The 26,584-nt window shown below is 48.0% G+C and overlaps 1 protein-coding gene across 1 annotated transcript in view; it reads left to right on the forward strand.

The window, feature by feature from the left end:
- abcc10 (ATP-binding cassette, sub-family C (CFTR/MRP), member 10) overlaps positions 1–26,584 on the forward strand; it is a 257,280-nt gene that overhangs the window by 150,919 nt on the left and 79,777 nt on the right. Inside the window, exons 10-15 of the mRNA XM_085998249.1 lie at positions 1,206–1,377; positions 2,809–2,907; positions 11,058–11,247; positions 11,917–11,994; positions 19,408–19,593; positions 21,073–21,199. Coding sequence (XP_085854375.1) covers positions 1,206–1,377; positions 2,809–2,907; positions 11,058–11,247; positions 11,917–11,994; positions 19,408–19,593; positions 21,073–21,199 — 852 coding nt within the window. The remainder of the gene's footprint in view (positions 1–1,205; positions 1,378–2,808; positions 2,908–11,057; positions 11,248–11,916; positions 11,995–19,407; positions 19,594–21,072; positions 21,200–26,584) is intronic.

A 26,584-nucleotide genomic window follows, 5' to 3' on the forward strand; every position in this document is an offset into this window, starting at 1 on the left:
CACGGATGTTGCCTGGCCTGCTGAGTTTTTCCAGCATTTTCTGTTGTTACTGCAGCATCTATGTTAGGATAACATGTTACTACAGCATCTATGTTAGGATAACATGTTACTACAGCATCTATGTTAGGATAACATGTTACTACAGCATCTATGTTAGGATAACATGTTACTACAGCATCTATGTTAGGATAACATGTTACTGCAGCATCTATGTTAGGATAACATGTTACTACGCATCTATGTTAGGATAACATGTTACTACAGCATCTATGTTAGGATAACATGTTACTGCAGCATCTATGTTAGGATAACATGCAAGAGATTTTTGGAGCAGCAGAATGGATTTATGTTTGCCTGGTGAATATGTGGTTAAGATGAATCCTTTACAAATAAATGGCTTCCTCATCAGGCACCATGGAGGGACTACATGTTTGGGTGGAGGGGAGGGGATGGAGCCCTGGGCCTATTTGAATGTAGTCTCCCAGCGGCAGAGCTTACAGCGGCACCTGGCATGGGCCGGGAGCATTTATGCATGCCCATCGGCTTGAGTGGGCAATGGCATAGAAAAGGAGAAAAAAACGTACGTTGTATATTGAGCATTCTTTGCAAAAGGTTTCACATTAAGGACTCATCCCTAGAATGGAATGAACACAGTTGGTGTTGTGGACGTTCTCAAACAGGCTAAACCATTACAAAAATGTTTATTTTCTTAATCACTTTTCTCCCCCTCCCTTCCCTCCATTAGGTGCTGATTTTTACGGGGTACAGTTTCATGGGTACCGGGCACACACTGGCATCTCACCGCAGGATCCATTCTTTAAATGTGAGCCTAGACAGGCGATGTTGTCAGGTTATTCAACCATAAGGTGCATCACAACCAAGCCCAATCCTGCCCTTACTTCATATCCAAACATGGAGGTAGCAATTGGTGTGTGAAAAAACCTCCCTCTTCCCAGATTGGCAGCTGAAGCCAATTGTTTTCCCCCACTGCTGCCCTGGCTAATAATTCAATCTTGGATCTTCCTTTCTGTTAGGCTGATTTTGACTGAGTCTTTGAGGGAAATTTTATTGTTGGATGTTTCCAGTTCAAACTGTAAGTTTTTTCTGTCAGGTTTACATGTTCCAGGGGATTTTTTGGAGCAGTAGAATGGATTTATGTTTCAGTAGTGAATGCATTTGTTTTTCTCTTCTCTTGCTTCCTGTAGGCTTGACGGAGAAGTGTATGTCTCAGTGCAAGAGGAAGGCTTTGGCCTCGCAACTCAAGAGCCCTGGATTCAGTTTACTACTGTCCGGGAGAACATACTTTTTGGAAATGAATTTGATGCTAAGCGCTACCAAGAGGTGATCGAGGCATGCGCACTCTCAGAGGATCTTAATGTACGGAATCCATAATTTATATATGCAATGTACAATGCAAAGAATGATTTAAAATTTAATGATCCAGGCTTGTCACTGATGGAATTAGGGTGATTTTATTGCTATTTACTGAAACGCTCCCTGCCTAAATCTGCATTAAAAAATATCACGGAGGGCTACAATGTGAATGTCAGCACCCAGTGGAAAATAAAAACAGAGAATGCTGGAAATACTCAGCAGGTCAGGCAGCATTTGTGGAGAGAGAAACAGAGTTAACGTTTCAGGTCGATGACCTTTCGTCAGAACTGGAAAAAGTTAGAGATGTAACCGATTTTCAGCAAATACAGAGGCAAGGAAAGGGGGGAGGGGAGGAAAGAACAAAAGGGAAGGCCTGTGATTGGGTGGAAGGCAGGAGTGATTAAATGACAAAAGGTATGGTTGCACAAAGCAAAGGGAGATGGTAATGGGACAAGTAAAGAAACCAAAGATGGGTCTAGAACCACTGGAAAATCCTCGTTATCAGGAACAAGCATGGACCCCCCTCCGCCCCTGCCCCCCCAAAAATGTAACTGCAACTAATCAGTCCCTTCCTGTATCAGTGTCCATTGTAATTCAATCAAGATGTACATAATGTGAGCCTCGTTATGGAATCCTTCATCTGACTTGCTGAATTGAAAAACAACCCAGCTTTGAAGAGTTTTTTTCTGTTTCATACCAGTTCATTAACATTGAAAAGCGACCTTTTCGAAGTGTATAATATTATAAACAGCATCGAAGGAGTAAATCCAGAAACGCTCCTTTCTCATCTATATCAATCTTGAGATCACATAAAGACATAGAAAAAGAATGTTGAGGAGAGACTATCCGGTCCATCAGTGCTTACTATATCCATTAAACAATGCAATCTTGTGCGTCATTCTCCTTAATCACCAGCAATACTAACTCCTACAATAGCCAAAAAATCAGATAAACTCTGGGAAATTCGTCCCTGTCTCCCTAAGATTGCTTTTGGATGCTTGTAAGTGGGTACCAGGCAAACCGGTAATGTTTCATAATATTGCACTTCAAACAGATAATGTTTACTGATATTATACTTCAAAAACCGTCAAGTTACAACCTTGCCAGGTTCCTCGACATTCACAACAGATAAACTATCAGCTAATTCAGTATACTGAAAATTCTGCTGCTTAGCAATTTAAAGCAAACTGGTACAAGCACAAATCCACACATTTGTAAGAGTGTACTACATGGATTTCTGGAGCAAAGTAATTAAGTGCTAGGTGGATTGAGATCAGTCAGAAAAAGGTCTGGCTTCCTGGGCATAATGGTCTATTCCTGTTCCTAAACATTCCATTATGCTCGCATTAAATTTAATCCTCAAATGCTGGCTGTATTTAAAGACATGAATTACAATGATCCAGAACTTCCATTCTGACTTTTATTTGGGTGCAGGTTCTGCCGCATGGTGACCAGACGGACGTTGGTGAGAGTGGAGTGACCCTCAGTGGTGGACAGAAAGCACGCATTGCCTTGGCCAGAGCTGTTTACATGGTAACTTTGGTTATTCCATAGATTTCAAGGATTCATTACCAAAGGGAAGATCTGGGATTGTATACAGAGGTTGCTAATGGGCTGGGATATCTAGGTATTGCACATATAAAACCATGAGGAGGAGGAGGGAGGACCTCGCTTGCAGACCTGTGAAGGGCTGGGAGAGAGGGGAGGCCTGCCCACACAGATTGGTCTGAGGAGGGAAAGAGTGGAAGACTTCTCAGCCCCTCATGGGTCTATGTGATGAAGAATGCACACACAGACCATAGGAACAGGAGTAAGCCATTCACCCCTTCAAGCCTGTGGCGTCATTCAATTAGATCCTGACTGATCTGTATCGTTTATCCGTCTTTGTTCCATATCTCTTAATACCTTTACCTAACAAAAATTTATCTCTCCGTTTTGAATTTTTCTGTTGACCTAGACTATTCAGCTTTTTGAGGGAGAATGTTCCAGATTTCCACTACCCTTTGTGTGAAGAAGTGCTTCCTGACCTCACCCTGAACGGCCTAGCTCTCATTTTAAGGTTATGCCCCCTTGTTCTGGATTTCCCCATCAGAGGAAATAGTTTTTCTCTATCTACCCAATCAAATCCTTTAATCGTCTTAACTACCTCAATTAGATCACCTCTTAATCTTCTATACTGAAGGGAATACAAGCCTGGTCTATGCAACCTGTCCTCATAATTTAACCCTTTTATCTTTCTGGTGAATCTCTGCTGTACTCCACCCCCAAGGCCAATAATTCGTTCCTGAGGTGCCCAGAACTGAATGTAGTACTCGAAGTGGGGTCTAACCAGAGCTTTATACAATTTAGTATAACTTCCACCCCTTTGTATTCCAGCCCCCTTGAGATGAAGATGATTTCAATTATATTTTGTACCTGTCCACTAGATTTTGGTGATTTCTAAAATGGACCCCTAAATCTCGCTGCTCCTTCACAGTTGCTAACCTCACCATTTAGAAAATACACTGATCTAGAGGTAAACAAATATGATTTGATTGGGATTACGGAAACCTGGCTCCAGGGTGGCCGAGGCTGGGAACTCAACATCCAGGGGTATTCAATATTCAGGAAAGATAGGCAAAAAGGAAAAGGAGGTGGGGTAGCATTGCTGGTTAAAGAGGGGATTAACACAATTGTAAGGAAGGATATTGGCTGTGATGATGTGGAATCTGTATGGGTAGAACTGAAATACCAAGGGGCAGAAAACGTTAGTGGGAGTTGTATATAGACCTCCAAACAGTAATGCGGAGGTTGGGGATGACATTAAAAGGGAAATTAGAGAAGCATGCAATAAGGGCACAGCAGTTATCATGGGTGACTTTAATCTACATATAGATTGGGCTAACCAAATTAGTAACAATACTATGGAGGAGGAATTCCTGGAGGGTTTACGGGATGGTTTCCTGGACCAATATGTCGAGGAACCAACTGGGGATCAGGCCATCTTAGACTGGGTATTATGTAATGAGACAGGATTAATTAGCAATCTTGTTGTACGAGGCCCCTTGGGTCAGAGCGATCATAATATGATAGAATTCTTCATTAAGATGGAGAGTGAAGTAGTTGACTCAGAGACTAGGGTTCTGAATTTAAATAAAGGAAACTACGATGGTATGAGGCGCGAATTGGGTAGGATTGATTGTGGAATGTCACTCAAAGGGTTGACGGTGGATAGGCAATGGCAAACATTCAAAAACCGCATGGATGAACTACAGAATTTGTTCATCCCAGTTTGGCATAAAAATAAAACAAAAAAGGTGACTCGACTGTGGCTAACAAGGGAAATTAGGGCTAGCATAAGATCCAAGGAGAGGACATATAAATTGGCCAGAAAAAGCAGTAAACCTGAGGATTGGGAGCAGTTTAGGATTCAACAAAGGAGGACAAAGGGATTAATTAAGAAGGGGAAAAAAGAGTATGAGAGTAAGCTTGCAGGGAACATAAAAACTGACTAAAAGCTTTTATAGATATGTGAAGAGAAAAAGATTGGTGAAGTCAAGCGTAGGTCCCTTGCAGTCAGAATCAGGGGAATTTATAATGGGGAACAAAGAAATGGCTGACCAATTAAATACATATTTTGGTTCTGTCTTCACAAAGGAGGACACAAATAACCTCCCAGAGATGTCGGGGAACATAGGGTCTGATGAAAGGGAGGAACTGAAAGAAAGAGGGCAGCACGGTGGCATAGTGGTTAGCACTGTTGCCTCACAGCGCCAGGGACCCGGGTTCAAATCCGGCCTCGGGTGACTGTCTGTGTGGAGTTTGCACATTCTCCCCGTGTTTGCGTGGGTTTCCTCCGGGTGCTCCGGTTTCCTCCCACAGTCCAAAGATGTGCGGGTTAGGTTGATTGGCCATGATAAAAATTGGCCCTTAGTGTTAGGGGGGATTAAATATGTGAGGTTGCGGGGATGGGGCTTGGGTGGGATGGCTGTCGGTGTAGGGACCGGGTGCTAGGGTTTGGATGATCAGCCATGATCTCGTTGAATGGCGGAGCAGGCTCGAGGGGCCGAATGGCCGACTCCTGCTCCTAGTTTCTATGTTTCTATGTTAAATCAGTATTTGTAGGGAAATGGTGTTAGGGAAATTGATGGGATTGAAGGCCGATAAATCCCCAGGGCCTGATAATCTACATCCTAGGGTACTTAAGGAAGTGGCCCTAGAAATAGTAGATGCATTGCTGGTCATCTTCCAACATTCGATGGAATCTGGAACAGTACCCGTGGATTGGAGGGTAGCTAATGTTACCCCACTATTCAAAAAAGGTGGTAGAGAGAAAATGGGGAATTACAGACCGGTAAGCCTGACATCGGTAGTGGGGAAAATGCTAGAGTCCATTATAAAAGATGTAATAGCAGAGCACTTGGAAAACAGTGACAGGATCGGACAAAGTCAACATGGATTTACAAAAGGTAAATCGTGCTTGACTAATCTACTGGAATTTTCTGAGGATGTAACTGGTAAAATAGATAAGGGAGAACCAGTGGATGTGGTGTATTTGGACTTTCAAAAGGCTTTCGATAAGGTCCAGCATAAGAGATTAGCGTGTAAAGTTAAGGCACATGGGATTTGGGGCAAGGTATTGACTTGGATAGAGAACTGGTTGGCTGACAGAAAGCAAAGAGTTGGAATAAACGGGTCTTTTTCCGAGTGGCAGGCAGTGACTAGTGGGGGACCCCAGCTATTCACAATATATATTAATGATCTAGACGAGGGAACTAGATGTAATATCTCCAAGTTTGCAGATGACACAAAGCTGGGTGGTTGTGTGTACTGTGAGGAGGATGCCGAGAAACTCCAGTATGACTTGGACAGGTTGGGTGATTGGGCAGAAGCATGGCAGATGCAATATAACGTGGATAAATGCGAGGTTATCCACTTTGGTGTCAAAAACAGGAAGGCAGATTATTATCTGAATGGCAATAGAGTGGAAGAAGGGGAAGTGCAACGAGACCTGGGTGTCCTTGTGCACCAGTCGCTGAAGGTAAGCATGCAGGTGCAGCAGGTGGTTAAGAAGGCAAATGGTATGTTGGCCTTCGTAGCGAGAGGATTTGAGTACAGGAACAAGGATGTCTTGCTGCAGTTGTACAGGGCCTTGGTGAGAACACATCTTGAGTATTGTATGCAGTTTTGGTTGCCTTATCTGAGGAAGGATGTTCTTGCCATGGAGGGAGTTCAGCGAAGATTCACCAGGCTGATACCTGGGATGGCAGGAATGACGTATGAGGAGAGATTGGGTCGATTGGGCTTATACTTGCTGGAGTTTAGAAGAATGAGAGGGGATCTCATTGAAACTTTTAAAATTCTGACAGGACTGGACAGACTAGATGCAGGAAGGATGTTCCCGATGGTCGGAGAGTCCAGAACCAGGGGTCACAGTCTAAGGATAAGGGGTAAGCCATTTAGGACTGAGATGAGGAGGTATTTCTTCACCCAGAGAGTGGTGAACCTGTGGAATTCTCTACCACAGAAGGCAGTAGAGGTCAATTCATTAAATATATTCAAGAAGGAGTTGGATATATTTCTTAAGGCTAAAGGGATCAAGGGGTACGGGGAGAAAGCAGGGACAGGGTACTGAATTTGGATGATCAGCCATGATCTCATTGAATGGCGGAGTAGGCTCAAGGGGCCGAATGGCCTACTCCTGCTCCTATCTTCTATGTTTCTGTGTTTCTATCTTTCTTGGATCCAAAGCGGATGACTCTATGACTCTATGAACTTGTACTTTGCCACGCTGAACTCCATCTGTTAGGTTTTGTCCACTCACTTAATCTGTCCTTGTCCCTTTGCAATTTTCTGCTCCCATCTACACTACTTACTGCGCCACCTAACTTAGTGTCGTCAACAAACTTGGATATACAATACTCTATTCCTTCATCTAAGAGATTGATAACCTGTGAGTGATGCGAGGGGGTCTGTCCACACAGACCTGAGAATGGATGAGAGGATGCAGACCACGAGGAGGACAGCGGGTCTGAGCACTGTGCATGCATGAGGTAGAGGGTCATTTTATGACCTGTGTATATTTCTGTTTTTCACACTGGTTCACAATGTGATACTGTTAAGGCATCAAGGTGCTCAGACACTGTTTATTTCTCTATTATGTGCTGAACCACGCAAATGTTCTGTGGACTAGCGTGTGCATTTCCTGTCTGTGTGCCCCCTTGTCACTGAGTTGTTGAGCCAATTACATAGGTATGAGGGGCGAGTTGGCTAAGGTAGATTGGAAAAATAGATTAAAAGGTATGGCGGTAGATAAGCAGTGGCTAGCATTTAAAGAAATATTTCATAATTCTCAACAAAAATACATTCCATTGAGAAACAAAGACTGCATGGGAAAAGTGATCCATCTGTGGCTATCTAAAGAAGTTAAGGATAGCATTAGATTGAAAGAAGAAGCTTATAATGTTGCAAAGAATAGTAGTAAGCCTGATGATTGGGAGAGTTTCAGAAACCAGCAAAGGATGACCAAAAAATTGATGATAAGGGAAAAAATAGAATATGGGAGAAAACTAGCAAGAAATATAAAAACAGATTACAGGAAACTTTGTGTTATCCGGAGGCTAAATGTCCGACAAGCTCGAGCCACCAGCAAAAATCAGGTTTTTTTCTTCTCGTGGCTTTTTTTTCAACAGTCAGGCTCTGCAAAGTCTCTTTGAAGCTGTTGCTAAGCGACAGAGACACTTCCAAGGTACGGCCGACTGTTTAGAAGCTGTTGCTAAGCAACAGTGTTTGTTGCCAGATACGGAGCTGAAAAGCTCTGTATGCTTCAACATTAACGCTGGTTTGTCCAGCAGTTTTGAGGGAACGGCAACAGCTCGGTGCCGGATAGCACAAAGTTTCCTGTATATGAGCTTCTACAAGTATGTAAAAAAGAAGAGTAGCAAAATTAAACATTGGTCCCTTAGAGGCTGAGACAGGAAAAATTATTATGGGGAATAAGGAAATGGCAGAAACGTTAAACAAATATTTTGTATCTGTCTTCACAGTAGAAGACACAAATAGCATACCAAAAATGGTGGGGAGCCAAGGGTCTAATGAGGGTGAGGAACTTAACGTAATTAATATAAGTAGAGAAAAAGTACTAGAGAAACTAATGGGACTAAAAGCTGACAAATCCCTTGGACCCGACGGGCTACATCCTCGGGTTCTAAAAGAGGTGGCTGCAGAGATAGTGGATGCTTTGGTTTTGATCTTCCAAAATTCCCTAGAATCTATAAGCGGATTGGAAGGTAGCAACTGTAACACCGCTATTCAAGAAAGGAGGGAGAGAGAAACAGGGAACTACAGGCCTGACATCAGTCGTCGGGAAAATACTGGAATCCATTGTTAAGGAAGTGGTATCAGGGCACTTGGAAAATCATAACGTGATTAGGCAGAGTCAACATGGTTTTATGAAAGGGAAATCGTGTTTGACAAATTTATTAGAGTTTTTTGAGGATGTAACTAGCAGCGTAGATAAAGGGGAACCAGTGGATGTAGTATATTTGGATTTCCAAAAGGCGTTTGATAAGGTGCCACATAAAAGGTTATTACACAAGATAAGGGCTCATAGGGTTGGAGATAATATAGTAGCATGGATAGAGGATTGGTTAATGGACAGAAAGCAGAGAGTAGGGATAAACGGGTCTTTTTCAGGTTGGCAGGCTGTAACTAGTGGGATGCCGCAGTGTTGGGGCTTCAGCTATTTACAATCTATATTAATGACCTAGATGAAGGGACCGAGTGTAATGTATCCAAGTTTGCTGACGATATAAAGCTAGGTGGGACAGTAAGCTGTGAGGAGAACACAGAGTCTGAAAAGGGATATAGATAGACTAAGTGAATGGGCAGTAAGGTGGTAGATGGAGTATAATGTAGGGAAATGTGAGGTTATTCACATTGCTAGGAAGAATAGAAAAACAGAATATTTTTTAAATGGTGAGAAACTTTCAAATGTTGGTGTTCAGTGAGATTTGGGTGTCCTCGTGCAAGAAACACAGAAAGCTAGCATGCAGGTACAGCAAGCAATAAGGAAGGCAAATGGCATGTTGGCCTTTATTGCAAGAGGGTTAGAGTATAAGAGTAAGGAAGTCTTGTGACAATTGTACAGGGCCTTGGTGAGACCACACCTGGAGTATTGTGCCGCGGTATTGCAGGCCTTCCTCCCCTTATTAAAGGGGAGGGGCCTGGCGCAGTACGTCCCGGCGCCCAGCTGGGCCACCAGGGATCGGGAGTGCTGGCAAACGAGTGCCGGGTTCACGGAGAGCAGCCGGCTCCCCGCGAGGGGGCTTCACGGGGGCCGGGGACAGCAACGGAGTAAGGTGCTGGCAGACAGACAGCAACAAAAATAGCTGCCCGCCACCTCCCCTTTAACTAGCGCTGTCCCAGTCACAGGTAGGCCCCCCCTGACCCCGGCGAACATATCGTCCGGCGGTAAGTCGGGGGGGCACCACTGAGTATTACAGCCGGGGTGCGAGTGGGGCGCTGCGCACGGCGATGACGCCATCGCTGGTGGCACAGTGCCGCACGGCCCTAACAGTTAGCACCGCCGCTAACCTCCTGCTGAATTTCGCGTGAGGCATTGGCGGTGCCACACCCAGGCGCTAGTTGATTTGCGCCCGTGCTAATTGGAGGCGCAAATCAACCGAATTTAGCCCCCAAATGATTCTGAAGGGGATTGACAGGGTAGATGCTGAGAGGTTGTTTCCCCTGGGTATAGCCTCAGGATAAGTGGGAGGCCATTGACGACCGAGATGAGGAGGAATTTCTTCACTGAGCTTTGTGAATCTTTGGAATTCTCTGCCCCAGAGGGCTGTGGAGGCTGCGTCTTTGAGTGTATTCAATGCTGCGATAGATAGACTTTTGGACTCTAGGGGAATCAAGGGATATGGAGATCAGGTGGGAAAGTGGAGTTGAAGTTGATGATCAGCCATGATCTTATTGAATAGCGGAGCAGGCTTGAGGGGCCGTATGGCCGACTGCTCCTATTTCTTATGTTCTTATGTACTGTAGCTGCAGCTTCCACAACTTGTATATTATAGAACAGATGGGCTTATGTGATTGGTGCTGAACTTTTCCTGTTTATTCTCTGTATACTCAGTTACTACATAGTTGTTTTGTATTCTGACATACCCTGTACAGGCCAACAATAGCTCCCAGCTTGCCCACAGCGAGAATCAGAATCATAGAATAGAATAGTACAGTATAGTACAGAAGGAGGCCATTCGGCCCATTGAGACTGCGCCAGCTCTTTCGAAGAGCAATACAGTTAGTCCCATTCCCCTGCTCTTTCCCCATATCCTGCAATTTTTTTCTCCTTCCAAGTATTTATCCAATTCTCTACTGTTGAATCTGTTTCCATCACCCTGTCAGGTAGACTTGAAGCCAAGTGTCAATGGTGGCCTTCTGGCTTTGCACGGAGGCACCCAGGGCACCTACCTCCTGAGGAGGGTTTTGGTGCCCCTGACAGCAAACAGTGTTGGAGTCAACCTGGTAGGTAAAGGGGGTTCATGTTCCTTCATGGTTCCATAGATATCTAATCTCATGTATGCAGACCTTGGATACATTTACCCATCCTCCCAGCTGAAATTGGGATTCTGGGGCTGTGGAGGGGAGGGACATAATGAAGGAAACTAATTCAAGACCTGCATCCTTGTCTCTCACAGGAAAAAGATCTGTACCTCCTCGATGACCCACTAGCTGCCGTGGATCAACATGTGGCCAGTCACCTCTTGGAGAATTGTATTATGGGAATTTTGAAAACTAAGACCGTAATCCTTTGTACACATCGGATCGAGTTTTTGGATAAGGCTGACATGGTACTGCTGTTGGAAAATGGGCTGATTGCAAAAGCAGGTGAGTGACTGGCATCGTGGGTAAATGCAGCACCTGGTACTGAGCTGTAAGGGCCAGTCGGGTCCCGTGTCAAGTCCCTGGTCTGTGCTGTGTTAGCTGATTTCATTAGGGGCACTGTCGGGGAGGGGAAAATTTGTGTATGGACTTGTGGTAAGGACACAGTCAAGCTCAGCTGTGATGCCCATCCAGAATCCACGAGTCTGCTGCCCCTCACTGTCCATATTCACACATGAAGAACAAACATTTGGGTAAGGTATCAGAGGGCATACATTGCCAGTAAAACTGCCACAATGTCTTCAGTGGCGAGAAAGTGGGGTGGGGGAAATAAAGCAGGCAAGTTTCCTTCATAACTGGACTAACGCTGTTTGATGTGCCAGTAGAAAGGGCCTCTCCCCAAACAACATGCTGTTGGAGCTCCGCAACACTGACACAGCACTTGGGAATGCTAACTGGTGGCATTGTGGAATGAAGGTTCAATTCTGCCGCTTCATAAGGAGACAGCAAAGGCCAAATGCTGCTTTAGGGGTGGTGTAGGGGAAGCTAAGAGGAATCACTGGGCTACACTTGCTTACTTCCTGTTGGTGGGCTTAGACTAACATCCGGACAGAAAGATGGCTCCTAGATGCCCAGACTTCCCTCGTTGACCTTTTGTCCTCTTTGCATGTGCAGGTACCCCTAATCAAATCCTGCCCATGGTGGAAGCTTACCCGAGTACAAAAAAGAAGACTTCGAAAAAGAAAGCTGCAGGTAAGTGAACCCCACTGCCTAGCAATAGAGAGTACAAACCCTGCTAACAAAAGGAACTGAGTTGGTGAGGTGCCTCCAGACACAGAGATAAAGGGACTTTACGGTACTGTGTGTTTATACAACACGGACCGGAGCTTGGATTGATTGGCACATGTTCTACACTATAATTTCTCTTGTATTGAAAGCTTCAGCTCAGCTGTGCCTTCTCAGAGAAAGGAAGAGACTGGGAGTGTGAATCAGCCTGTGTCTCACTCGCACACCTTCCAGCAGGTGCACGAGCAGCCCTGGCAGATCTCTGCCAACAGGTCGCGTGTCTTCCCTCACTGTCTGGTTATGGGGCAGAAGATAAACTGAGGGGGACAGTGAGGGAGGGTAAAACACACTGATAATTCATTTGGCAAATTCATCATCTGGTACGATACTGAGCCATTTAGACCAGACTGTGCCGAGTTAGCTGGTCTCGGGTGATAAGGGTGTTCCAGTTGGGCTTATCACCTATGGGCTAGCTGGGGAGAAGAAGTTGGTAATGCTGCTTACATCTATCCCACAGCTAGGAGGGTGAGGGAGGTGTGACCGGTTGCCATCTTACCCCCTCCCCCCTGAGGGTGGAATGTTGCACTCTGCATCCACATCCAAGAAGTGATCAGATGCCTCACAACTGCACTGGATGAAACAGAACATCAAATGTCCTTGACATTGAAATCTGCAGCATCAGGTCATTGTGACAACCTCCATGGTCTCATCTGAAATAAAAGCAGAAAATACGCAGCAGGTCAGGCAGCATCTGTGGAGAGAGAGAAAAACAGAATTAATGGGGTAGATTTTCCCAAACCTGTCGGGAAGAAGGCGGGACTTCCCATTTCAGGTTTTTGACCCGCCTACTTCGACGTCCAGCCAATCCGCACGATTTTCCCTTGATTGACCTTGTTGAGCCCGCCCAGCGGGCTCAGCAGGCCAATTAAGGGCCACCCGGCAACAGGTGACGTCACAGACTGCAATTTCATCTGTCGAGTTCGTCACAGACTGCAATTTCATCTGTCGAGTTCTTGACAGATGAAATATCAGTGTTTTACAGCTGTTTGAAGCTGTCAAACACTGTCAGTCTGAGTTCTGACATGAGTCATTCTGCACAGACTCAGTTAGAACTCTTACCGGCACTCAAAGCTGAAGGCTGTCACTTTTCACAGATTGCAGCCGTTCAGCTTTAAGTACCGGCTGAGTGCTGCGCTCCCGACGGCTACAGGAAGAAAGGCTGTGAAGGTAAGTACAGATAAGTAAAAGTTCTTTACACACTTTAGACACACCAAACACACTTACCTTTACACTCATGCACCCATCACTCACCTGAGCACCAACATCGCGACTCCTTCAACCCGACGGCCCGCCTGCTCTAACCTGGCGTGGTTTGGAGCCGTCGGGAAACCCACATGAAACCCCTCAAAATAGGAATTAGGCTAAAAACTGCCTGTTAACTACCTGTTAACAGGCAGTTAATTGGCACTAATCCCTTCCCGCCTGGGGTCGGCGGGTCCCAGTGCGGGGCGGGTACCCGCCGCCCCTGAAACTTACATGGGCGGGGTTTTGGGTGGGATGGTGTCGGGACCTCCAAATTCGGGATTTCCCCCCCCATCACACGCCTGAAACCCCGCCTGACTGCTCCACAAAAATCTAGCCCAATGTTTCAGGTTGATGACCGTTAACCTTCTCAAGGGCAGGTAGGGATGGGCAATAAATGCTGGCCTTGCCAGCAACACCCACATCCCAGGAACTAATTAAAAAAAACTGGAAAAAGTGAGAGATGTATCCGGTTTTAAGCAAGTACAGGGGCAGGGAAAGGAGGAGGGGAGGAAAGAACAAACGGGAAGGCCTGTGATGGGGTGGAAGGCAGGAGAGGTTAAATGACAAAACCTTACCGCTCATCCAAGAATGGATATCGAACAAGCAGCCTGATTGCACAGAAGCAATGAGGGGTCGTGAGAGGTGGTGGAGAAGTAGAGCTGGGTGTCATTGGCATGCATGTGGAAGCTGAGCCCAGTCTGTGGATGATGTCATCAAGGGGCAGCATAGAGATGATGAAGAGGAAAGGGCAAGGATGATCCTTGGGGGACGCCATAGCTAACGGTGCAGGTGATGGGTGGAGAAGCCTGTGGCTACAACCAGATGTTCGAGACTGTTGATCATGACTTTGATTAGAGCAGCTTCAGTGCTGTGAAGGAGGCAGAAACAGTTTCTTAAGGAGGGGGTGATGACAGTTTTAAGAGAGGGGGATGCTGCCAGAGGAGAGGGAGCCATTTACATTTTCAGCTCTTATGGGAGCAAGGAAGGGAAGTTGGGTGATCAGGACTTTAATGGGAATGGGATTGAGGGTGCAGGAGGTGGGTCTCATGGCTGAGATGAGACAGCAGACAGGAGAGAAACTAGAGAGACAAGGGTTCAAAGCTAGGCTGGGAGGTACTGGAGAATGGAATTACTGTGAACTCCAAGATCCTGAAATGCACTGTGAACTCAAGACAATCAAAGTAAAATTGGCCATTTAAAATTGGCATGTAGGACTTTAGTTTGAAACCATGAAGGAGCAGGGGAACCGAGACTGATCTTGGCAGGAACTGAACCAAAAGCTTGCATGGAGAGGGTTTCAGACTGGTGGGGATAAAAGAGAGTGTAACCGTAAAAATATCATGCTATTTACTGCTGTCAAAACTTGTACAGTTCCCTATGTGTCTTAATTAATCATGAATTAATGTCTATAAATAAACATATTTGGGAAGCTGAGCCTAGCTTGATGTTTGGTGCTGATATTAACATTTTCTGGGGTGGCTTTGAGAGACGTGCAGAGGACACAGGTAAGCTAGGATTGTGTGAGGTTCTGTAGCAGTCACTGCAATTTCTCGTTCGTAGGGGGTTTGAAGTACATATTTACAGGAAGTGCAGCCAGACCATCGAAGGAGAGAGCAGCTCATGAAATGATCCTACATTTTCATTACGCCGGTGGTAGTTAGTTGTGCAAAATCCATGTTCCGTCATCGCATGAAAGCAGCATCGGTCAATAGTGGCTTTTTTAAAAACTTGAAACACGTGGTTAAAGAGAGGGTTTGACAATATGGAATCCCTAGTTTGGAACCACCCTTCAAATACATGGTATGTAATGTGTGTAGCGCAGGGGAACACCTTCGGGGAGAAATTCAGTATCTCCCCGTTTGGGGTGCTATTATTGGCGGTGCGCAAAGTTTAGCGCCTGGCGCTAATTATCGCCTCCGACAGCAAACTTGGCTTTTATCGCCCCTGGAGGTGATTGGAGCGCTAAATCAGGCGTTACACACCTCTCTTAAGGCGCTAAGGCCGAGGAGCGAGGCGCTACCTCACAGTGCTGGCGAAGCTCATGTGATTTCAGTCAGCAATGGAACACAGACACACCGGCACCGTCCAATTCTTAAAGGGGAGTTCTGACGAATGGTCATCGACCTGAAACGTTAAATCTGTTTCTCTCTTCACAGATGCTGCTTGACCTGCTGAGTTTCTCCTGCATTTTCTGTTTTTATCTTAAAGGGGAGGGTTGATCTTGCTCTCCATCCACATCCTGCTCATTGCAGCCTTGAATCTTGGCCTGAATCTCGGCCTGGAGAGACCTGTACATCAAATCTGCTGGGAAGAACAATGGAGAGGCCCAGGGAAAGAGCTCAGAGTGCAGCCCCCATAGTCTCTTCTAAATCGATAAAAGGAAGGGCAAATCAAAACCAACCTGCAAAGTGCTGCTCAGTACCCAAAACTCCTTCACACAGCGTTGAATCTCTCCAGAAGTCTCTCTCTCTCTCTCTCTCAGAATGTGTGGTGCAAAAATGTCACCGACAGAAGAAGGCAGGAAGCGGTTGCCTTTAAATAGCGCTCCCCCAGTCCCTTTCTGACAGCAAGACGCTCCCCTCAACCTGTCGTTGCTAGCGGCAGGCAACAAGGCAGGGGGCGCCACTCAATTTCCGGTCCGGGGCGCTAACGGGACGTTGCGCACTTGACTGACGTCACCATCTGCCGGCACAGGAGATCGTGGCGGTATTGCTTAGTGCAGCCGCAAAATGTCCGGTCAATTTTGCGAGAGCCACAGATATTGCCGCGCCCGGGTGCTTTGTTGCTTTGCGCCCTCTTAAGGTGCTAACGGGTGGTGCTACCAGCTGAATCTCTGAAGGTCATGACTTGTTGCTGAATTTTTTAAATTGAGCAAACTGCGTGAAGGACCATAGTGCAGGGCAGTGCCAAGGCTGAAAAGGGTAGGAAAGAAGATATATTAAGCAGTGACAGCTGACACTAAGCTTGGGGTTTAAACGCCCGAAGATTGTAGGAGGAAGGAAAGACTGAGAGAGCTGAAGAGTTGGGCTGAAAACTGACCAATGAAATTTAAACTACAAGAACAAGACTGGAGGATGGTAGACAGTGGTGTTCCCCAAGCGTCAGTGCTGGGGCCACTGCTTTTTTTGATCTATATAAATGACCTGGATATTGGAATACATAGAAACATAGAAGATAGGAGCAGGTGTAGGCCATTCGGCCCTCGAGCCTGCTCTGCCATTCAATGAGATCATGGCTGATCATCCAAATTCAGTACCCTGTCCCTGCCTTCTCCCCATATCCCTTGATCCCTTTAGCCTCAAGAAATATATCCAACTCTTTCTTGAATATATTTAATGAACTGGTCTCCACCACCCTCTGTGGCAGAGAATTCCACAGGTTCACCACTCTCTGGGTGAAGAAATTCATCCTCATTTCAGTCCTAAGTGGCTTACCCCTTATCCTTAGACTATGACCCCTGGTTCTGGACTCCCCGGCCATCAGAAACATCCTTTCTGCATCTAGTCTGTCCAGACCTGATAGAATTTTATAGGTTTCGATGAGATCCCCTCTGAATCTTCTAAACTCCAGTGAGTATAAGCCCAATCGACACAATCTCTCCTCGTACGTCATTCCTGCCATCCCAGGTATCAGGCTGGTGAATCTTCGCTGCACTCCCTCCATGGCATGAACGTCCTTCCTCAGGTAAGGTGACCAAAACTGCACACAATACTCAAGGTGCGGTCTCACCAAGGCCCTGTACAACTGCAGCAAGACATAATTGTTCTTGTACTCGAACCCTCTTGCTACGAAGGCCAACATACCATTTGCCTTCTTAACCGCCTGCTGCACCTGCATGCTTACCTTCAGCGACTGGTGCACAATAACACCCAGGTCTCTTTGCACTTCCCCTTCTCCCAATCTATTGCCATTCAAATAACAATCTGCCTTCCTGTTTTTGCCACCAGAGTGGATAACCTCACATTTATCCACATTATAGTGCATTTGCCATGTTTCTGCCCAATCACCCAACCTGTCCAAATTGTACTGAGTTTCACGACATCCTCCTCACAGCTTACCCTCCCACCCAGCTTTGTGTCGTCTGCAAATTTGGAGATATTACATCCAATTCCCTCGTCCAGATCATTAATATATATTGTGAACAGCTGGGGTCCTAGCACCGATCCTTGCGGTACCCCACTAGTCACTGCCTGCCACTCGGGAAACGACCCGTTTATTCCAACTCTTTGCTTTCTGTCCGCCAACCAGTTCTCTATCCAAGTCAATACCTTGCCCCCAATCCCATGTGCCTTAATTTTGCACTCTAATCTCTTATGTGGGACCTTATCGAAAGCCTTCTGAAAGTCCAAATACACCACATCCACTGGTTCTCCCTTATCTATTTTACCAGTTACATCCTCAAAAAATTCCAGTAGATTAGTCAAACATGATTTACCTTTTGTAAATCCATGTTGACTTTGTCCGATCCTGTCACTGCTTTCCAAGTGCTCTGCTATTACATCTTTTATAATAGACTCTAGCATTTTCCCCACTACCGATGTCCGGCTTACCGGTCTATAATTCCCCGCTTTAGAATTTCTAAATTTGCAGATGACACCAAACTTGGGGGTGTGGCAAACAGTGAGGATACATAGATACATAGAAGATAGGAGCAGGAGTAGGCCATTCGGCCCTTCGTGCCTGCTCCGCCATTTAATGAGATCATGGCTGATCCTTTAATTCAGTATCCCGTCCCCGCCTTCTCTCCGTAACCCTTAACCCCTTTTGCCCGTAGAAATATATCTAATTCCCTCTTAAATATATTTAATGAGCTGGCATACACTGCCCTCTGTGGCAATGAGTTCCACAGGTTCACCACTCTCTGAGTGAAGAAATTCCCCCTCATCTCTGTCCTAAATGGTTTAGCCCTTATCCTTAAATTATGTCCTCTAGTTCTGTTCTCACCCGCCAAGGGAAACATTCCTTCTGCATCCAGTCTGTCTAGACCTGTCAGAATTTTATACACTTCTATGAGGTCCCCTCTCAATCTTCTAAACTCCAGTGTGTACCAATCGACTGCAACGGGACATAGAAAGGCTAGCAGAATGGGCAGACAAGTGGCAGATGGAATTTAATACAGAGAAGTGTGAGGTGATGCATTTTGGCAGAAGGAACAGGGAGAGGCAATATACACTTAATGGCACAGTTTTAAAGAGTGTGCTGGGACAGAGGGACCTGGGAGTTAATGTGCATAGGTCCCTGAAGGTGGCAGGACATATTGAGAGAGTGGTTAACAAAACATATGGATCTTGGGCTTCATATGGAGTGCAAAAGTAGAGAAGTTATGCTGAACCTTTATAAAGCGCTGGTTAGGCCACAACTGGAATATTTCGTCCAGTTCTGGTCACCACACTTTAGGAAGGATGTGAAGGCCCTTGAGAGGGTGCAGAGGAGATTTACCAGAATGGTTCCGGGGATGGGGGATCTTCGCTACAAGGACAGGTTGGAGAAGCTGGATTTGTTTTCATTAGAGCAAAGGAGGTTGAGGGGTGATTTGATAGAGGTGTACAAGATTATGACGGGTTTGGATAGGCTAGACGGGGAAAGGCTGTTCCCACTAGTTGATGGTACAAGGACTAGGGGACACAGATTTAAGGTTTTGGGCAAGAGATGCAAGGGGAAAGTGAGGGAAAACTTTTTTACGCAGCGAGTGGTGAGGACCTGGAACTCGCTGCCGACGGAAGTGGTGGAAGCGGAGACAGTCAATGTTTTCAAGGGGAGACTGGATAGGCACTTGAGGGAAATAAACTTGCAGGGCTACGGGGATAGAGCGAGGGAATGGGACTGACTGGATTGCTCTACAGAGAGCCGGCATGGACTCGATGGGCCGAATGGCCTCCTCCTGTGCCGTTATGACTCTATGACTCTTAAGTGTGCAACAGAGAATATGTATCATGGTGGATGGACTTGGTTTGGAGGCGGCAGCACGGGAGGAGAATGTGACTTGTGTGGGTTTTGATCTTTGATTAGCATTTGAGATGTACAGTCTGTGTTTTCACTAATCACGCTCACCATGTCGGTCTGTTTCAAACTCAGCTAAGGTAAAGAGCCAGGAGGAGGAGAAGGAGGAGGAGAAGCCAGTTGATGAAATGAAGGTCAAAGTTGGGACTGCGGAGGAGAAGAAGGTGGGATCAGTGTCGCTGCATGTGTACCGGTCGTACTGGCTGTCGGTTGGCAAATGGCTGGCATTCTTCGTGCTCCTCTGTCTATTCCTAATGCAAGGTAAAGGATCTGGCTGAGTCAGCCTGAGAAAAGTGTAAAAGGAGAAGTGCAGTGGCAAGTCACGGAGGAGCGCTTCATTCCCAGAATTCCCCACACAGTATTGCCTGATCTTGGTTGTGTCCTTGGTGGGAGGTTCTGACTTGGTGGTTAAATGGACTGCTGAATGTGGTGCTAAGCCATTCAGAATTGGAGGTCCCAGCTTCCATCCTGGGCTCGTGCTGAGTCAGCTGATTTCAGCTGGGGTGGCATTTGGGGCACAGCAATTGGCCTCACCATCCTTGGGCTAGGAAGGGGAAAATCAAATTGGTTCGCTGTGCTGATCCTTATCCAGTAACGCCCTGCTGAAATGTGCACGTGTTAAGTGAGGACCAGATTGGACTCGGCTGTGATGCCCCACACTGTTCAATATGTGCTGACATGACTGCCCACAGGAGCTTATGCATGAGGAATGGCCATGAGGTAACCATGAGCAATGTTCCCTGGAATTAATTTTGGCGCTGCGTGGCCCCTTTAAGGGGCTGCGCGGCCATTCAAAATACCATTCATGTGTGGTTCTTCTATTGAAAAGCCGGCTGCAGTGGTTCCCTGGAGTGCTGCGCGACTGCACAGCTCAAAGGGAACATTGGCCGTGAGCGCATCAACAGTCAGCACCTTCAGGAGAGAAAACCGTTTTTAAGTATGTGTTCATCTGTTCCCCCTGTTCATGTTCTGTGCTGGCGCGATTGGTTGGTGAGAATTCAGCCCACAGACAGCTTTCTGCTCTCTTGACTAGGATGTTAGGGGCGAGAACCTGGTGCCTCACCCCTGGGTGATTTGATGTTCTGTGTGACGGGTATCATTGAAGTCAGAGACTGCTGGTCGAGGAGTGCTCACCCCAGGTCTGAGCGACAGGTTCCCTCTCCTGTCACCACTTGTTGGTCAGTCTCTGCCGCAGACACCAACTGAGAGTAGATGGGTAACCTCCCCACGGCCGTGCCAGGGCTACCTTGACCCCAGTCTCCAAGGTATACGATAGTGGCTTGGGGACGGTTGCCATGCATTAACTATGCATAGGGAATTTCAAGAATCTCTTCCTCTCTCCTTGCATGTGGCACTACAGCTACGATCTAGGCTGACACTCCAGTGCAGTACTGAGGGAGTGTTGCAGTTCTTCGGATGAGATGTTAAACCGAGGCCCCGTCTACTCTTGGGTGGATGTAAAAGATCCCATGGCACTATTTTGAAGAAGAACTGGTGTCCTGGCCAATATTTATCCCTCAATCAACATCACTAAAACAGATTATCTGGTCATTATCACATTGCTGTTTGTGGGAGTTTGCTGTGCGCTATTTAGCTGCTGCGTTTCCTACATTACAACAATGACTACATTTTGTAGAAGTACTTCATTGGCTGTAAAGTACTTTGGGACGTCCGGTGGTCGTGAAAGGCGCTAGATGATTGCAAGTGATTTTTCTTTTCTCACATTTCCCTCCTCTACAGCGTCCCGTAATTTGTCTGACTGGTGGCTCTCTCACTGGATCACCCACATGGAACACAGGAAGAATGGGTCCACACCAACCAACCATTCAATATCACTCGATACACATCAGTTAATGCGCTTCACTCGGTAAGCCCCTTTGTGAGTACATGGCGTAGGCGGATCCTGCAACATTTTGTTAGAAGTGGTATCAGTATTTCAGGGAGTTTGGGTGGCAGAAATGTCCCCTTCAGTGTAAGGATTGATACGGGGGGAATGTCCCCCTCGGTGTAAGGATTGATACGGGGGGAATGTCCCCCTCAGTGTAAGGATTGATACGGGGGGAATGTCCCCCTCGGTGTAAGGATTGATACGGGGGGAATGTCCCCCTCGGTGTAAGGATTGATACGGGGGGAATGTCCCCCTCGGTGTAAGGATTGATACGGGGGGAATGTCCCCCTCAGTGTAAGGATTGATACGGGGGGAATGTCCCCCTCGGTGTAAGGATTGATACGGGGGGAATGTCCCCCTCAGTGTAAGGATTGATACGGGGGGAATGTCCCCCCTCAGTGTGTGGATTGATACGGGGGGAATGTCCCCCTCGGTGTAAGGATTGATACGGGGGGAATGTCCCCCTCGGTGTAAGGATTGATACGGGGGGAATGTCCCCCTCGGTGTAAGGATTGATACGGGGGGAATGTCCCCCTCGGTGTAAGGATTGATACGGGGGGAATGTCCCCCTCAGTGTAAGGATTGATACGGGGGGAATGTCCCCCTCGGTGTAAGGATTGATACGGGGGGAATGTCCCCCTCGGTGTAAGGATTGATACGGGGGGAATGTCCCCCTCGGTGTAAGGATTGATACGGGGGGAATGTCCCCCTCGGTGTAAGGATTGATACGGGGGGAATGTCCCCCTCGGTGTAAGGATTGATACGGGGGGAATGTCCCCCTCAGTGTAAGGATTGATACGGGGGGAATGTCCCCCTCGGTGTAAGGATTGATACGGGGGGAATGTCCCCCTCAGTGTGTGGATTGATACGGGGGGAATGTCCCCCTCGGTGTAAGGATTGATACGGGGGGAATGTCCCCCTCAGTGTAAGGATTGATACGGGGGGAATGTCCCCTTCAGTGTAAGGATTGATACGGGGGGAATGTCCCCTTCAGTGTAAGGATTGATACGGGGGGAATGTCCCCCTCGGTGTAAGGATTGATACGGGGGGAATGTCCCCCTCAGTGTAAGGATTGATACGGGGGGAATGTCCCCCCTCAGTGTGTGGATTGATACGGGGGGAATGTCCCCCTCGGTGTAAGGATTGATACGGGGGAATGTCCCCCTCGGTGTAAGGATTGATACGGGGGGAATGTCCCCCTCAGTGTAAGGATTGATACGGGGGGGAATGTCCCCTTCAGTGTAAGGATTGATACGGGGGGAATGTCCCCTTCAGTGTAAGGATTGATACGGGGGGAATGTCCCCCTCGGTGTAAGGATTGATACGGGGGGAATGTCCCCCTCGGTGTAAGGATTGATACGGGGGGAATGTCCCCCTCGGTGTAAGGATTGATACGGGGGGAATGTCCCCTTCAGTGTAAGGATTGATACGGGGGGAATGTCCCCCTCGGTGTAAGGATTGATACGGGGGGAATGTCCCCCTCGGTGTAAGGATTGATACGGGGGGAATGTCCCCCTCGGTGTAAGGATTGATACGGGGGGAATGTCCCCCTCAGTGTAAGGATTGATACGGGGGGAATGTCCCCCTCAGTGTAAGGATTGATACGGGGGGAATGTCCCCCTCGGTGTAAGGATTGATACGGGGGGAATGTCCCCTTCAGTGTAAGGATTGATACGGGGGGAATGTCCCCCTCGGTGTAAGGATTGATACGGGGGGAATGTCCCCCTCGGTGTAAGGATTGATACGGGGGGAATGTCCCCTTCAGTGTAAGGATTGATACGGGGGGAATGTCCCCCTCAGTGTAAGGATTGATACGGGGGGAATGTCCCCCTCGGTGTAAGGATTGATACGGGGGGAATGTCCCCCTCGGTGTAAGGATTGATACGGGGGGAATGTCCCCCTCGGTGTAAGGATTGATACGGGGGGAATGTCCCCCTCGGTGTAAGGATTGATACGGGGGGAATGTCCCCTTCAGTGTAAGGATTGATACGGGGGGAATGTCCCCTTCAGTGTAAGGATTGATACGGGGGGAATGTCCCCTTCAGTGTAAGGATTGATACGGGGGGAATGTCCCCCTCGGTGTAAGGATTGATACGGGGGGAATGTCCCCCTCGGTGTAAGGATTGATACGGGGGGAATGTCCCCCTCAGTGTAAGGATTGATACGGGGGGAATGTCCCCCTCAGTGTGTGGATTGATACGGGGGGAATGTCCCCCTCGGTGTAAGGATTGATACGGGGGGAATGTCCCCCTCGGTGTAAGGATTGATACGGGGGGAATGTCCCCTTCAGTGTAAGGATTGATACGGGGGGAATGTCCCCCTCGGTGTAAGGATTGATACGGGGGGAATGTCCCCCTCAGTGTGTGGATTGATACGGGGGGAATGTCCCCTTCAGTGTAAGGATTGATACGGGGGGAATGTCCCCCTCGGTGTAAGGATTGATACGGGGGGAATGTCCCCTTCAGTGTAAGGATTGATACGGGGGGAATGTCCCCCTCGGTGTAAGGATTGATACGGGGGAATGTCCCCCTCAGTGTAAGGATTGATACGGGGGGAATGTCCCCTTCAGTGTAAGGATTGATACGGGGGGAATGTCCCCTTCAGTGTAAGGATTGATACGGGGGGAATGTCCCCCTCGGTGTAAGGATTGATACGGGGGGAATGTCCCCTTCAGTGTAAGGATTGATACGGGGGGAATGTCCCCCTCGGTGTAAGGATTGATACGGGGGGAATGTCCCCCTCGGTGTAAGTATTGATACGGGGGGAATGTCCCCCTCAGTGTAAGGATTGATACGGGGGGAATGTCCCCCTCGGTGTAAGGATTGATACGGGGGGAATGTCCCCCTCGGTGTAAGGATTGATACGGGGGGAATGTCCCCCTCAGTGTGTGGATTGATACGGGGGGAATGTCCCCCTCGGTGTAAGGATTGATACGGGGGGAATGTCCCCCTCGGTGTAAGGATTGATACGGGGGGAATGTCCCCCTCAGTGTAAGGATTGATACGGGGGGAATGTCCCCTTCAGTGTAAGGATTGATACGGGGGGAATGTCCCCCTCAGTGTAAGGATTGATACGGGGGGAATGTCCCCCTTCAGTGTAAGGATTGATACGGGGGGAATGTCCCCTTCAGTGTAAGGATTGATACGGGGGGAATGTCCCCTTCAGTGTAAGGATTGATACGGGGGGAATGTCCCCTTCAGTGTAAGGATTGATACGGGGGGAATGTCCCCTTCAGTGTAAGGATTGATACGGGGGGAATGTCCCCCTCAGTGTGTGGATTGATACGGGGGGAATGTCCCCTTCAGTGTAAGGATTGATACGGGGGGAATGTCCCCCTCAGTGTGTGGATTGATACGGGGGGAATGTCCCCCTCGGTGTAAGGATTGATACGGGGGGAATGTCCCCCTCAGTGTAAGGATTGATACGGGGGGAATGTCCCCCCTCGGTGTAAGGATTGATACGGGGGGAATGTCCCCCTCGGTGTAAGGATTGATACGGGGGGAATGTCCCCCTCGGTGTAAGGATTGATACGGGGGGAATGTCCCCCTCGGTGTAAGGATTGATACGGGGGGAATGTCCCCCTCGGTGTAAGGATTGATACGGGGGGAATGTCCCCCTCGGTGTAAGGATTGATACGGGGGGAATGTCCCCCTCGGTGTAAGGATTGATACGGGGGGAATGTCCCCTTCAGTGTAAGGATTGATACGGGGGGGAATGTCCCCCTCGGTGTAAGGATTGATACGGGGGGAATGTCCCCCTCAGTGTAAGGATTGATACGGGGGGAATGTCCCCCTCGGTGTAAGGATTGATACGGGGGGAATGTCCCCCTCGGTGTAAGGATTGATACGGGGGGAATGTCCCCCTCGGTGTAAGGATTGATACGGGGGGAATGTCCCCTTCAGTGTAAGGATTGATACGGGGGGAATGTCCCCCCTCGGTGTAAGGATTGATACGGGGGGAATGTCCCCCTCGGTGTAAGGATTGATACGGGGGGAATGTCCCCTTCAGTGTAAGGATTGATACGGGGGGAATGTCCCCTTCAGTGTAAGGATTGATACGGGGGGAATGTCCCCCTCAGTGTAAGGATTGATACGGGGGGAATGTCCCCCTCGGTGTAAGGATTGATACGGGGGGAATGTCCCCCTCGGTGTAAGGATTGATACGGGGGGAATGTCCCCCTCGGTGTAAGGATTGATACGGGGGGAATGTCCCCCTTCAGTGTAAGGATTGATACGGGGGGAATGTCCCCCTCGGTGTAAGGATTGATACGGGGGGAATGTCCCCCTCGGTGTAAGGATTGATACGGGGGGAATGTCCCCCTCGGTGTAAGGATTGATACGGGGGGAATGTCCCCCCTCGGTGTAAGGATTGATACGGGGGGAATGTCCCCCTCGGTGTAAGGATTGATACGGGGGGAATGTCCCCCTTCAGTGTAAGGATTGATACGGGGGGAATGTCCCCCTTCGGTGTAAGGATTGATACGGGGGGAATGTCCCCTTCAGTGTAAGGATTGATACGGGGGGAATGTCCCCCTCAGTGTAAGGATTGATACGGGGGGAATGTCCCCCTCAGGTGTAAGGATTGATACGGGGGGAATGTCCCCCTCGGTGTAAGGATTGATACGGGGGGAATGTCCCCCTCAGTGTAAGGATTGATACGGGGGGAATGTCCCCCTCAGTGTAAGGATTGATACGGGGGGAATGTCCCCCTTCAGTGTAAGGATTGATACGGGGGGAATGTCCCCCTCAGTGTAAGGATTGATACGGGGGGAATGTCCCCCTCAGTGTAAGGATTGATACGGGGGGAATGTCCCCCTTCAGTGTAAGGATTGATACGGGGGGAATGTCCCCCTCGGTGTAAGGATTGATACGGGGGGAATGTCCCCCTTCAGTGTAAGGATTGATACGGGGGGGAATGTCCCCCTCAGTGTAAGGATTGATACGGGGGGAATGTCCCCTTCAGTGTAAGGATTGATACGGGGGGGAATGTCCCCCTCAGGTGTAAGGATTGATACGGGGGGAATGTCCCCCTTCAGTGTAAGGATTGATACGGGGGGAATGTCCCCCTCAGTGTAAGGATTGATACGGGGGGAATGTCCCCCTTCAGTGTAAGGATTGATACGGGGGGAATGTCCCCCTCAGTGTAAGGATTGATACGGGGGGAATGTCCCCTTCAGTGTAAGGATTGATACGGGGGGAATGTCCCCCTCAGTGTAAGGATTGATACGGGGGGAATGTCCCCCTCAGTGTAAGGATTGATACGGGGGGAATGTCCCCTCGGTGTAAGGATTGATACGGGGGGAATGTCCCCCTCGGTGTAAGGATTGATACGGGGGAATGTCCCCCTCGGTGTAAGGATTGATAC

This window comes from Somniosus microcephalus, chromosome 9 (genome assembly GCF_052327205.1).
Source record: "Somniosus microcephalus isolate GS21.2 chromosome 9, FLI_Smic_1.0, whole genome shotgun sequence".
NCBI lineage: Eukaryota > Metazoa > Chordata > Chondrichthyes > Squaliformes > Somniosidae > Somniosus > Somniosus microcephalus.